Here is a 12,672-nt window from a genome sequence, read left to right as displayed (position 1 = left end):
GATAGTGTAATATTGTTGGTATAATGATTGTGAGAAAAAAATGGTAAAATTATACTCACAATTGTAGGTTGCCAAGTTTAGGCAACCACTTGTATTGCAGACAGGGAGATTAGACCTGTCCCCGCTCAGGCTTAAAAGTCGCTCTCTGCGTAGAAGAAGAAAAGAGGGTGTCCACACCCATCCACCAGGTGGATATCACGTAATAAGAGAACAGAGGCGCCATATTTGTAAAGGTTTAGAAATATTCTTCATATTCATATTCTTCCATCCCTTCAGTCATGGTTAACCTATTTCTAAAAAAAAGTGGTAACCAGACCTATTCATCCATAAAAGGGAGAAGCACACCTAAGATTGATATTGGACTCTATAGTAGAGGTTTTCAGTGGGAAGCCAGATCTTAAAGGGGAGCTCTTACCCTGGATGGAACTTCATCCCAATCAGTAGCCTCTTTCCCGTGGAAAATACTTTACCTTTTCCACAAAAAGATAATCGGGGACATCTGTATGGCTGATATTCTGATGACACTCCTCCTTCAATGTGATGTTGGGGTCATGACCATTTCCTGTGAACCTTGTTGCATTGTGGGAAGTAACCGCTGTTTAAAAACTGCCAAGTAAGCAGTATCTCCCTCCTGTGCATAGAACTCTCACAAACATTCCACAATGATCATGTGACAGGACTAAAGATGAATAAATTTCACAATGTGATCAGCGGGAAGATTCAACAATGTAAATAATTTATAAATTTTGTGTAGAAAAACAACAATTTTTTTTTTATTAATTACAACATTTTCTCAACAGTTTCTCTTTAAGTTGATTCAGATGTTAATTTTATGTAAATCTATGGACCAATCAAAGTCATCCGCTACTGCCTAATATTTTAGTTTTTTATGAACCGGTTAGAGTTTAAATAAAGTAGCCTGGTGATTCAGGTTAACAATGAAGGCATGCCTTTTATCATGTGTGCTTGCACTATAATGTTACAATATATTCTAATAATGATGATGATAATAGTATTTATAATACTATAAATAGTAATACTATATATGTATAATTATAGGAGTTAAGTTGATGACTCAGCCCGATATGGTTCTGCCTGCTTGTATTGGTGACTTGTGTTCTGCAGTTGTCTGTAAGTTGTACATTATAGCTCTGTAAAGCACCTAGCAGGCTATAGGCATGATTTTCAGGGCCATAAAGAAGTGATTTGCATTTTCACTTTCTGAGCGGAAGTGATGCCTCGTGGAAGAACCTTCCTACTCGTATGAAGCTGGATAATTGTAAATGCATTCTATTTTAAGAAGGCAGAATTACATTAATATTATTTTTACAAGTCCTGGTATGATCCATTTCTCTTCAGGTTTTGAACTCCCTGTTGACTTTGTGGGAGGGAGACGTTGTACTGGACAGATGCCGTGGCGTGTTGCAGGACCTGAAATCCCATCCATGGTTAGGGAAGCAGAGCTTTGCAGGTGAACATCACTCAAACGCTCCTCTTGCTTTCTGTTGACCAGTTTTGTTTATTGTTGAGGTGTCCATTACATTAGAAATAAGATGCAGTAATTTAGATGTTTCAGTACTCTGTATGGTAAATGAAGTACTAAAAATTCCTACTTGCATGCATATTTTTCAAACCACATGTGTCTTGGAATTGGGTGCCTTTCACGCTATGTCCTTTGCAAGGGATAAAATCATTGTTACAATGCGATGCAATGCATATCCCACTGGTTCGATCCGGCGCAAAAAAACGAGCTGTGTATGCCCGGCATAAGAGGCGATCACACTGAGCACATGCAGTAGTGTACTGTGGTAGGGGTGCACGACTACGTGCACGAGCAGCAGCGGGGCCGTGGGCACGATCACAGCGCTCTTTAGTGCTGGATGTTAGTCTCATGTCTAGGAATCTTTTGAGCAGCTAATTTGGACCTGAGACTTGCGTCATGGAACAGCAAGTGGTTGAAATCGCTGCAAACAAACGCGCAATGTCGCGAAAATGACTTTACCTTTAAAACGGCATTGTCTGCACACCGATATTAAACGGTTGCCATTTAAATACTGGAAGTGACATTTATTATTATTTAGTATTTATACAGCACTGACATCTTCCGCAGTGCTATACAGAGTATATTGTCTTGTCACTTAAAGCGGACCCAAACCAAACATTTTTTTTTTTTATTAAAAATATTTAGTTGCACCACTCTGATACATACAAAGATAAACACTCCTTCAAACCTATGATCATTTCAGTGCATGCTTTCCACCCTTCCCTTTTTATAACTAGGGTTATACTGGGGGCAGCCATTAGCAATTCTCCATTGCCAGACACCATCTACTCCTCCAGTTTGCCGGATTTTGTCCCGGCAATTTGAAAGGAAGGGAGGGGTTCCTCCAATAAATGTAAAATATTTTATATTTGTCATCATGCAGCTGAAAAAAGGCTGCTATTTATTATTATAATTTAGAAAATAGATTTTATTTCTGAAATCTTGTATTTTTAATTTGGGTCCACTTTAACTGTCCCTCAGAGGAGCTCACAATCTAATCCCTGCCATAGTCATATGTCTATATCATTTAGTTTATGTAGTAGTCTAAGACCAATTTAGGGGGAAGCCAATTAACTTATCTCTATGCTTTTTGGGATGTTGGAGGAAACCAGTCTGTCGTTGGTCGGACGTTTCCAGCGACTTTTGTGTAGTGTATATGTAAATTTAGGCAGATCAAAATCAGCAGGGAGCGCATTAGATAAGCCCTGTTTCAGGCGGCATAGAATTTGCGTTAGATTTGCACACAAGGCAGAATAATACTCATTGTCCATCTTTAGTAAGTTCTCTCCAGGCACTTTGGATTGCAGCATGATTTATTGATCAAATTGTTGAATTGCAATTGTTCAAAAAAAAAAAAAAAAGCTGCAGGCAGAATGTTTGCAATTTTTGCAGAATAGCAGTCGCTTCTGTGGGCTCGCCTCAATCTTCATTCAAAAATCGCTGCTGAAAGCACACTAGTGGGCCCTAGGCCTAAAATCCAACCCTGATAACGCATTTTGTGCTAAAGTCAGGCATTACTATGAAAGAGGCTAAGGGCCGTATTTTAAACCCCAATGTGCCTGGATTTGACAGCCTAAGCTTGTCTCTGTGGTGGCTGTAACACGTCCATTTATGACATATTTAACATTCTCTTGGGTCAGTGTAATAAAGAATTTCTCAAAGAAAGGGGGGGGGGGGTCTGCTTAGTGCAGGACTTGCTGCGGCCATTGCTGTTCTGGCAGTTCCTCAGATGGCTCACAGATTTCCATGGTTTTGCCTTGTCAACTCCTGGTATTCGATACCCCCACATAGCTTGATTGATTGGCCAGAAACTGTCCATGTGTGATTGCATACATGTGTGGATAACCCAGGCTGTAGAGAATTAACCTCTTGCTATGCTTATTTGTGACTTTTTCTTAAAGGAAATCTGAGAGGAGTAAAATAAAAAAAAAAATATACATAACTGGGGCTTCCTCCAGCCCCCTTACGCTGATTGGTCCCTCTCCATCTTCTCAGGCTGCCTGGATCCCTCCGCTGGGCAGCCTGGTCATTCCGCCACTCGGGGCGTACTGCGCTTGCGTGGCCTGGCTGCACGTGCCCCCATCATGCTCCCGTTGCCGGGAGAGTTCTGCACCTGCACAGTACTACTGTGCAGGCGCCGAATGCTCCTGGATGGGGGCATTTGCAAGGCCAGGCGGTGCCTGAACTGCCTGGTGGAATTACCTGGCCGCCTAGCAGAGGATCCAGGCAGCCTGGGAAGATGGCGAGGGAAGACCGATCAGCCTTAAAGAAAACCTGTAATAAAAAAAAAAAAAAAAAAATCCCTCTGGGTGATACTTGCATTGGGAGGAGGAAGCCTCTGGATCATAACGAGTCTCCCACCGTCCCTCCAAGTGCCAGAACCCCCCGATAGTGCGGCGAGGAAAATATTTACCTACCGCGATCCTGCACAGGCACACTAGCTGCTCTTGGTGGAAATAGCCGAACCCGGTCGCTCTGCTCTACTTGCGAAGGCGTGAGTCCTTTTGCGCCTGGCAGTAGAGTGGATACGATCGGGCTCTATTTCCGCCTAGCCCACACGAAGAGCCACTACTGCGTCTGCGCTGGATGCCGGAGAGGTACCGTATATACTCTCATATAAGCCGACCTGTGTATAAGCCAGGGTACCCACTTTTCCCTCAGAAACCAGGAAAAAATGATTGACTTATGTATAAGCCCCTCTCCCCAGTAGCCAGATGTGCCCCCAGTACAAGTCAGCCCCCTTCCCAGTAGCCAGATGTGCCCCAGGATCATACAGCTGTGTCTCAAGAAGCCACTAGATGGCGTCATAGATATGAGACACAGCAATTTTCACACAGGAATAATCCCCGATCATTGCACTGCTGATATGTTGCTGCACACTCCACAAGCCAGGGGACACAGACAGTCTTGAGCAGCGCACTCCGCACACCATGTTGCAGGGGATGGGGGGAATAATCAACACAGCAGGGTGTCAGCTGGCAAGAGATCACTAGTGCACAATCCTTACGCTCCTCTGCCAGTAACAAAACCTGCTGCACCATACGTTCTGCTCCACTGACCCGCATATAAGCCGAGGGGGTAACTTTTCAGCACATTTTTTATGCTGAAAAATTAGGCTTATACAAGAGTATATACAGTAAATCAAACCTTGTCCTGCTTGTAGGGAGAGGATTCGGGGGAGGCAGCACTGGATTCCCTGATGCTACAGGGGAGGGGGAAGCCTCATTGGGACCCTGAGGTTTCCCAGTCCCGAGGTAAGTACCCCCCAGAGGGTGTTTTTTTACATTACAAAGTCTCTTTAAGGGGGCTGGAGGAAGCCCCAGGTATGCATAAGCAGACTGAGCAAGCAGCCTGGGAGCTAAATTAGTATTTCAGATATTTTCCTCTATTTTGCAAAAACTGCAATTTTAAATTTAAAAAAAAAAAAACCCTACATTTTCTTGCACAATTTCCTGTCCTGCTAAATGCATATAACATGAAACTGAGCAGATCTGACCGATACATCCCGGATCTGCTGTGTGTGTAAATACTGTTAGTCGAATCTCTAGTCTCATTTCTTTCTTCCTGCAGCAAGCATTGTCTGATGCAAGCGAAGCCTGACTTTTCAGTGCCCGCTGCCAGGTTTATTTTGGTCTCCACCCATTTTTCTGTGAATTGCAACCTGCCAAGTTTGTGTGCTGCCCAATGTCTGTCTGTGTCCTCGTTTGGCATGACCCAAAATACAGGGTGACCTCTCCTCACCTCTCCCGTCCCTGAGATCAGATTCTGGCTTCAGCAGAAGCTCGTCATACTTAACAGCAGCACCGACAAGCCACTTACCTGCCACTCGCAGCTCCGCCGCTGTATCCGAGGCACTTCTATCTGCTGGCATGTGACATGGGTGGGAGGGGAATGCATTTGGCTCCAGTCACTGAACACTTCACAGCTGAGTCAATAGCACACTAGATATTTTACATGTATTAAAACATTATTTTTAATTCTTGTAGGTTTTACTAAGCAAATAGAAATATTTCCAATTCCTGCCAGAAGGTAACACTCCCAACAACCCTTAAACACTTCGGGCTGGCTCAAACGGCCGGCCGCCGGCGTCTCGTTTTGCGGATGCTACTAAGTTGAAAAGGCTTTTGGCACCGGTTCCCATCGTTCTGTTGCCGCATCGTGTTTTGAGCCCCTAGAGCAGCCTTTCTCAACCTTTTTACCCTGGAGAACCCTGCAAATACTTTTTTTGCATCTCAAGGAGATCCCTGCATGTAATTTTGGGATCTCAATGAACCCCTCAATTTATTTTACAGGTGCCATGGTCTCTAAAAGCTAGTGTGGCTGTTTATGTCCTATTACAGTGGCCCTTATTAAACTGTCTCCTTATTCTAGTGCTTTTTTTTTTTAATAAAGGTGTTCATTGTTATTCTGATCACCAATTGAGTGCTTCTTTATACAGTACCCCCTATTATAGTGTGCTCTCTATCATACACCCCCCTCCCCCGGCCTGCCCTAGGGGAACACACTATCTACACCAGAAGCTACATGCAGCATCTTGGAACATTTGAGCACATGTGTAATCAGCTCTAAGTGCATTGAGATTAACGCTGCCATTAATCTTAATGCTGGACGCAGTAGATTTCAGTGTTAAATAAGGGCAGTCAATTAAAGGACAACTGTAACGAGACGGATATGGAGGCTGCCATATTTATTTATTTTTAAACCATACCATTTGCCTGGCTGTCCTGCTGATCCTCTGCCTCTAATACGTTTAGCCATAGCCCCTGAACAAGCATGCAGTAGATCAGGCGTTTCTGACATTGTCAGATCTGACAAGATTAGCTGCATGCTTATTCCTGGTGGAATTCCGACACTATTGTAGCCAAATAGATTAGCAGGACAGCCAGGCAACTGGTTATTGTTTAACCTCCCTGGCGGTTTGCTAGCTGCGTGTGCACTCCGATCGCCGCCGCTACCCACCTATTGTCCGCCACTCGCTGCGCTGCCTGGCCAATCAGTGCCAGGCAGCGCTGAGGGGTAGCTCGGGACTCCCAATGACGTCACGACATCGGTGACGTCATGCCGCCCGTCGCCATGGCGACTGGAGAAGCCCTCCAGGAAATCCCGTTCTTTGAACGGGATTTCCTGATCGGAGATCGCCGGAGGCGATCGAAGAGGGTGGGGGGATGTCGCTGCACAGCGGCTATCATGTAGCAAGCCGTGGGCTCGCTACATGATTTGAAAAAAAAAAACTGCTCTGCTGCCCCCTGGCGGTTTTTAATAGACCGCCAGGGAGGTTAAAAGGAAATAAATATGACAGCCTTTGTTCTTCTCGCTTCAGTTGTCCTTTAACCTCCCTAGCGGTATGAATACTTCTGGATTTTAAAGTCTAAAAGTGGTGCAATTTTTCCACGAGCTTTTAGACCCTAAAAGCAGGAACAAATACCGCTAGATAGTTCAGCCGTGCACACTTCTCACCTCCCTCTAGATCCAGTGCTTCAATTCTACCTCCGTCCACCGGGTGGCACGCTACCTCTATAGTGAGAGTGCAGTCTGTTGTGATGACGACAGCCGGCGATCGCACCAGAGGCATAGAGAGAGCCTCTGAGGACCAGAAGAAGAATGGCGGCCAGCGTCTGGATTCTGAGGAAAGGCGAGTTACCAACGCCTCCCCCTACGCACACGCTCTGCATATACCTCCCGGCGGATGCCCAGAGCCAGGGGTAACTGCTCTGAGCTGTGGGTTTCCAGCCCGAGCCTGACTCGGTGTTGCCACTAATGAGGTTAAAGTAAACCTGTGACATTGAAAAATGGGGAAAAAAACGAATACTTTGGAAACGGGAAGCCTCTGGATCCTCCAGATGGTTACTCCATCAGCTGAGACCCCCGAAGCATGGCCGCACTGTGCTTGCCGGTAGCACGGCCTGCTCTGGCTCTTTCTACCAAAGCTTGAGCGGGTCCATGCTACTGCGCATGCGTGAACCGTTGTTGAGCCCTTGTTGACTGTTTTGTGTCAGGGACAGTGCTGGAACGGCTGATGAACTAGGGAAGCATCTGGAGGATCAAGAGCCTTCCCTCTGTCGAGGCGAGCACCCATATTGGGCACTTTTTCCCCCTACAGGTTTCCACGTTCACGGGTTACTGGTATAGCTCAAATATTGGACTGCGCTCGCAAGTCATGGGCAGCTTAAAAATAACAGGACTACATTGTTAAAGTCTTTTTGGGGATGTTTAAAAATAAGCCTGTAAGAATAAACGAATACTCAGCCCGGAAGGCTCCCTGTGGTTTCTGATCGTCCTGTTCTTGGTTCCCAGGTCCCCTCTCACCCGGCATGGCAGTGAAGTCTTTGGTGAGTCTCCCCGACATCCAGCGTTTCGTCTGCCTTGCAGCATTTCCTCCCCGGAATTGTAAGTGGGTAGCAATCCTGTTAAATCAAAGCCTCCTCTTTACTGTACCATAGAGCAGAGTATCGTAACGGACCAGGCGTGGTGGCCATCTTGGAAGCGCGGCTGTTTTCACAGCGGTGACGAAGCACAAGAGTCTTGCCGAAGAAAGAGGAGACTGGGGGACTACAGGTAGAATTCCCTGGGGGAGGTATCGGGGGTTTTCTCCACAGAGGTATTTTGTGGGGATGTCTGGAATTCTGTTGTCCGCATTTTACATGGTTAACAGTTTCAAAGCAATTGATCAATAAACTTGCAAAAAATGTCAAAGGACCAAAAAAACTAGATATTCCCTATAGCAGGGGTCTGGGACCTTTTTGGCTGAGAGCCATAAACGCCACATTTTAAAATGTATTTCCGTGAGAGCCATACAATATGTTTCAAACTGGGACAGTGCGCAGCAGAGGGCTGTCCCTGTTGCAATGGTGATGTGTACACAGTTGATCCACCGGGCAGCGGAAGTGTCAGACAAGTCTTCAGCTTCTCTTGGGTTTCAGCAACATCAGCAATTTCCCAGACAGGAGAAATACAGACTAACAGCTTGTACAATTAGCTAGCTGACTTGTGGGTTGATTCACTTTGCAGGACCAGATCCCCACACTTAAAAAGTACAGGGATCTCGTCAAGTGACAGACAGCCTATTGGGCCAGTCAAAGTGTAGGAATCTCGTCCTACAAACTCACTGGACCTGACCGGGTCCAGGGTGGGACAATTGAAGCAGCGGTTAGTTTTGGGGGTAGCGCGAGTAAGTTATTAGTGCATGCTACAGCAGTAGTGTTCCTACTTTGAAAATTTTACTTGCGCTGTCACAATAAGCTGCGCTGCTTGAGCCGTGTAGCTTACTGAATCGACCCCTACTGATTTGTCTGTGAGCCAGATATAGACATCAAAAGAGCCACATCTGGCTTCCGAGCCACATCTGGCTCTTGAGCCATAGGTTCCCTACCCCTGCCCTATAGTACACTACCTGCAAATATATGCTAGTTGGACACAGTACAGGTCTTACGGCCGTAATTGGGGAAGGTGGCTGTAGTCTGAGTGATGTTTGGGGATGGGCAGGGTGCGAGATGTTTTAGGTGGTAATGATGGACTACTAAATGTATTTTGGGAGATGGTGACAAGAAGCGGAGTAAAGACATAATGATGGTATGTCTATAAACATGGGCATAGACAGACCTATAATAGGGCAGTGTCTGCAAACAAATATGGGGGTGACCTCATTTTCTGGCACCCTGTTTTGACTTTTATGCTCCTCCTGGAAGTGCCGTGTCATTTCCTCTAAGCCTGACTTATTAAATCATTAGTTCCCCACTCCATCCGCCATGTTTGGAGCCAAGGTACTGCCCCATCATTGTCACGGCATGCTTCCTCCGTTACCTGGGGCTAATTGCTCCACCCCCTGGCTCCAATTCTAATGAAGTGGTGAGTATTATGGGTGGTCAATAAGATGCAGAGAACCATGCTGATTTAGATTACCGTATGCTAATTTATGAAAACTTCAATAAGCACCAAGCAAATGCTGCTGCAGTATTTGGTCCATTTTTAAAAAAAACATTTTTTTTTCATTATATACATTTTTATCCGTTTGAAATTCTTTAAATCTCATTGATTATCCCTAGTAAATATGGACCAACCCAAAACCCTGTACTGCTTAAACTTAGAGCTGCAGTCTGATTACCTAATTTGGTCTCCACCATGATTTTAAAGGAAACATCCAAGCTGTACAAAAAAAACCAAACTCCACGTACCTGGGGCTTCCTCCAGCCCCGGGCAGTCATTCTGTGCCCTCGCCGCAGCTCCTCTCACTCCCGTGTCCAGCGCGGAAGAAGCCGACCTCAGCACTTCGGTGTCCGGGTCAGCTTCATGTGCCCTCCGCGGGGGGGTCCAGTGGTGTATGCAACATCATTAGGTCTCTACTGCGCAGGCGCAGAACGCCTCCGCAGTAGAGACCCGATGACGTAACGTACACCACTTGACCTGCGCCGTGTAGCGCACATGAAGCCGACCCGGACACGGAAGTGGTGAGGTCGGCTTCTTCCGCGCTGGACACCGGGAGTGAGAGGAGCTGCGGCGAGGGCACAGAATGACTGCCCGGGGCTGGAGGAAGCCCCAGGCAAGTGGAGTTTTTTTTTTGTCAGTTTGGAGCTTCCCTTTAACCACTTCACCCCCAAGGGTTTTTACCCTAACGGACCAGAGCAATCATCACCTATGAATGCTCTTCCCTTTCATTTGCCAATAACTTTTTCAATATTCATCACATCAAAATTATCTATACCTTGTTCTCCCCCCCCCCCCCCCCCCCCACACACAGATTAGGCTTTTTGGGGGTGATATTTGTTTTCAGTAATTTACTTTACTTTCAATGCATTTTAAAGGGAAAAACAGGTAAAAAAAAAATGAAAAAAGTATTTGTGATTAAAAACCACCAAAACCTGCCGACTTTAGCGGTTAATAGCAAAGTCCCCTTACATGATATAAACACCAAATTTTCAGGATATGTTAAGTAGGACATTGAGAACAAGGCAAACTTTTTTTTTTTTTTTTTTTTCAAAAAGACCTTATAGTTTTTGAGAAAATCGATTTTTAAATTTTCAAATGAAAAAGCATTTGTGATTAAAAACCAGCAAACATGCAGAATTTAGCGGTTAATAGCAGAGCCCCCTTACAAGATATAAACACCACATTTTCAGGATATGTTAAGTAGACCCTGGGAAACAAGGTGCAAACATTTTTTCAAAAAGACCTTATGGTTTTGAGAAAATTGATTTTAAACACTGGACGTTTTAAAACGTCCATTAACAGGGTAGAATTGGACGTTTTTATACTATTGGTGGTCCTGAAGTGGTTAAAGGTTGCCTGAAGTGAGAGGGATATGGAGGCTGCCATATTTATTTACTTTTAAACAATTCTAGTTTCCTGAACTCTTTCTGCTCTTTCATGCATTAGCAGAGTCTGACTCGTATACCGTACCTGAAACAAGCATGCAGCTAATCCAGTCACACTTCAGTCAGAGCACCTGATCTGCTGCATGCTTGTTCAGGGGCTGTGGCTAAAATATTAGAGGCAGACGATCAGCAGGACTGCCAGGCAATCTGCATTGTTTAAAAGGAAATAAGTCAGCCTCCATATCCCTCTCACCTCGGGTTTCCTTTTTTGTTGCCCCACCCTATGACGCCATGTTGCTTATATGCCACGCCCCTCATTACATGTATATCTATGCTCCACCCCTCTATTTTTTTTCTTGCAAGCATTAAAGTACCTTCAGTTGGAACATTTATAACAACAAGGCTTGCTACACACATCACATTTTGATGTCCAATTTTACTTCCTCCGTGTAGTATGAGGCCTAAAAGATTTTTTTGCTATAAGCAGATTGTGAAGGCAAGCGCTTTCACTTTCGAGGTGGTAAAATTGGCTAATGAAAATTGAATGTGTGTGCCAGGCTTAAATCCATTTGTTTTTTCTTTGCTTATGATTTTTGAAAGATTATATATCCTGGAGTTGGCTTTAAAATGACTTTTGGACTTTGTTTTATTTACCTGCCCTGCTATGCTGACAATGCCAGGCCCAGGATAGGGCTAGTTGTCTATGAAGATAACACTATTGTCCTCGCAACTGTATTTCAAATCCTTGACGCTGTATTGCAAACTGGTCCCTCTGAAAAACTGGCTAAAGTTAGGCATACAAAAAAATAAATTACAGCCAATATGCCAAGTTTGTCGATCCGCCTCTGAACGGAAATCGATTGGACAAGGATTGATTCACTGCTCCACCTTGATAGATTTCAGTCGCAATAAAGCATTGGTTGAACCGCAAGCATTCACTCACGTAAACTGAAATTTTCCAGTATATCTGCATAGGCTTTCATTTGATGACCTACCCCAAATTGATTGAAAAATGAATCAGTCAACTAAGTTTGGGCCAATAAATGCTTGAGCAGTGATTGAATTGGCCAGAAAATTACATGTATGTAATGGACAAAGTTATTATAAAATTCATAAACTACAAATCTTCCTGCTCAGTCTTTAATCCGTGGAGAAATGTGACCGCTATGTTGTTTGTGGAACCCTAAGGAGAGCCTTAAAGAGGAACTGTAGTGAAAAGAACAATGAATACAATTTTTGTTTTTTTATAATCTTCATTTATATATTATTTAGTCAGTGTTTTACCCTTTGTAAAATATTTACTCTCCCTGATTTACATTCTGACATTTATCACTGGTGGTGACCTCATTAGTTCTGCCAGGTGACCTGTACGGAATGTTTGTTACTGAGAGTTCCACGCACAGATACTGCTTGCTTGGCGTTGGAAGCAGCCCGTATTTCCCACAATTCAGTGAGATTCTCAGACAGGAAACTGTCAGGACATCGGACTGTGGGATGGGGTTTACTACAATATCAGCCTTACAGACCCCCCCCCATAGTTATCTATTGGAGAAAAGGGGGGATCTGCTACTGATTGGAATGAAGTTGGTTAATGTTCCTCTTTAATCCTGATGTTTTCTCCATAGCTGCACAGGAAATAAGATGTCTGTAAACTTGCTGTGCAGAATGTTGACTGCTATTTTTAGGGAAATGTTGGGCGCGATGAAATAGCTGGCGGAAAGGAAGTCAGAAGTATGTTGGAAAGCAACTACATCACTTTCATTAAAGAAAGCGGCTAGTCCTTTGAAAGAAAGCAGCAACAATCTCACAGTGTTGCCAACT

General features: G+C 44.5%; 1 protein-coding gene across 8 annotated transcripts in view; it reads left to right on the top strand.

The window, feature by feature from the left end:
* TFCP2L1 (transcription factor CP2 like 1) overlaps nt 1-12,672 on the top strand; it is a 97,567-nt gene that overhangs the window by 11,020 nt on the left and 73,875 nt on the right. For 2 of the 8 annotated variants that reach the window (XM_068246153.1, XM_068246151.1), the window contains exons 2-4: nt 1,360-1,471; nt 7,838-7,872; nt 7,984-8,098. The exons of 2 other annotated variants lie outside the window; for them this stretch is intronic. In XM_068246153.1, coding sequence (XP_068102254.1) covers nt 1,410-1,471; nt 7,838-7,872; nt 7,984-8,098 — 212 coding nt within the window. In that variant the 5' untranslated portion in view covers nt 1,360-1,409. Of the gene's footprint in view, nt 1-1,359; nt 1,472-7,837; nt 7,931-7,983; nt 8,099-12,672 lie in introns of all 8 variants that reach the window. 4 more of the 8 variants (XM_068246152.1, XM_068246154.1, XM_068246155.1 and 1 more) reach the window with 4 other exon arrangements.

This window comes from Hyperolius riggenbachi, chromosome 7 (assembly GCF_040937935.1).
Source record: "Hyperolius riggenbachi isolate aHypRig1 chromosome 7, aHypRig1.pri, whole genome shotgun sequence".
Lineage (NCBI taxonomy): Eukaryota > Metazoa > Chordata > Amphibia > Anura > Hyperoliidae > Hyperolius > Hyperolius riggenbachi.
The sequence above is the reverse complement of the archived record's forward strand: the minus strand, read 5'-3'. Positions and strand labels throughout refer to the sequence as shown.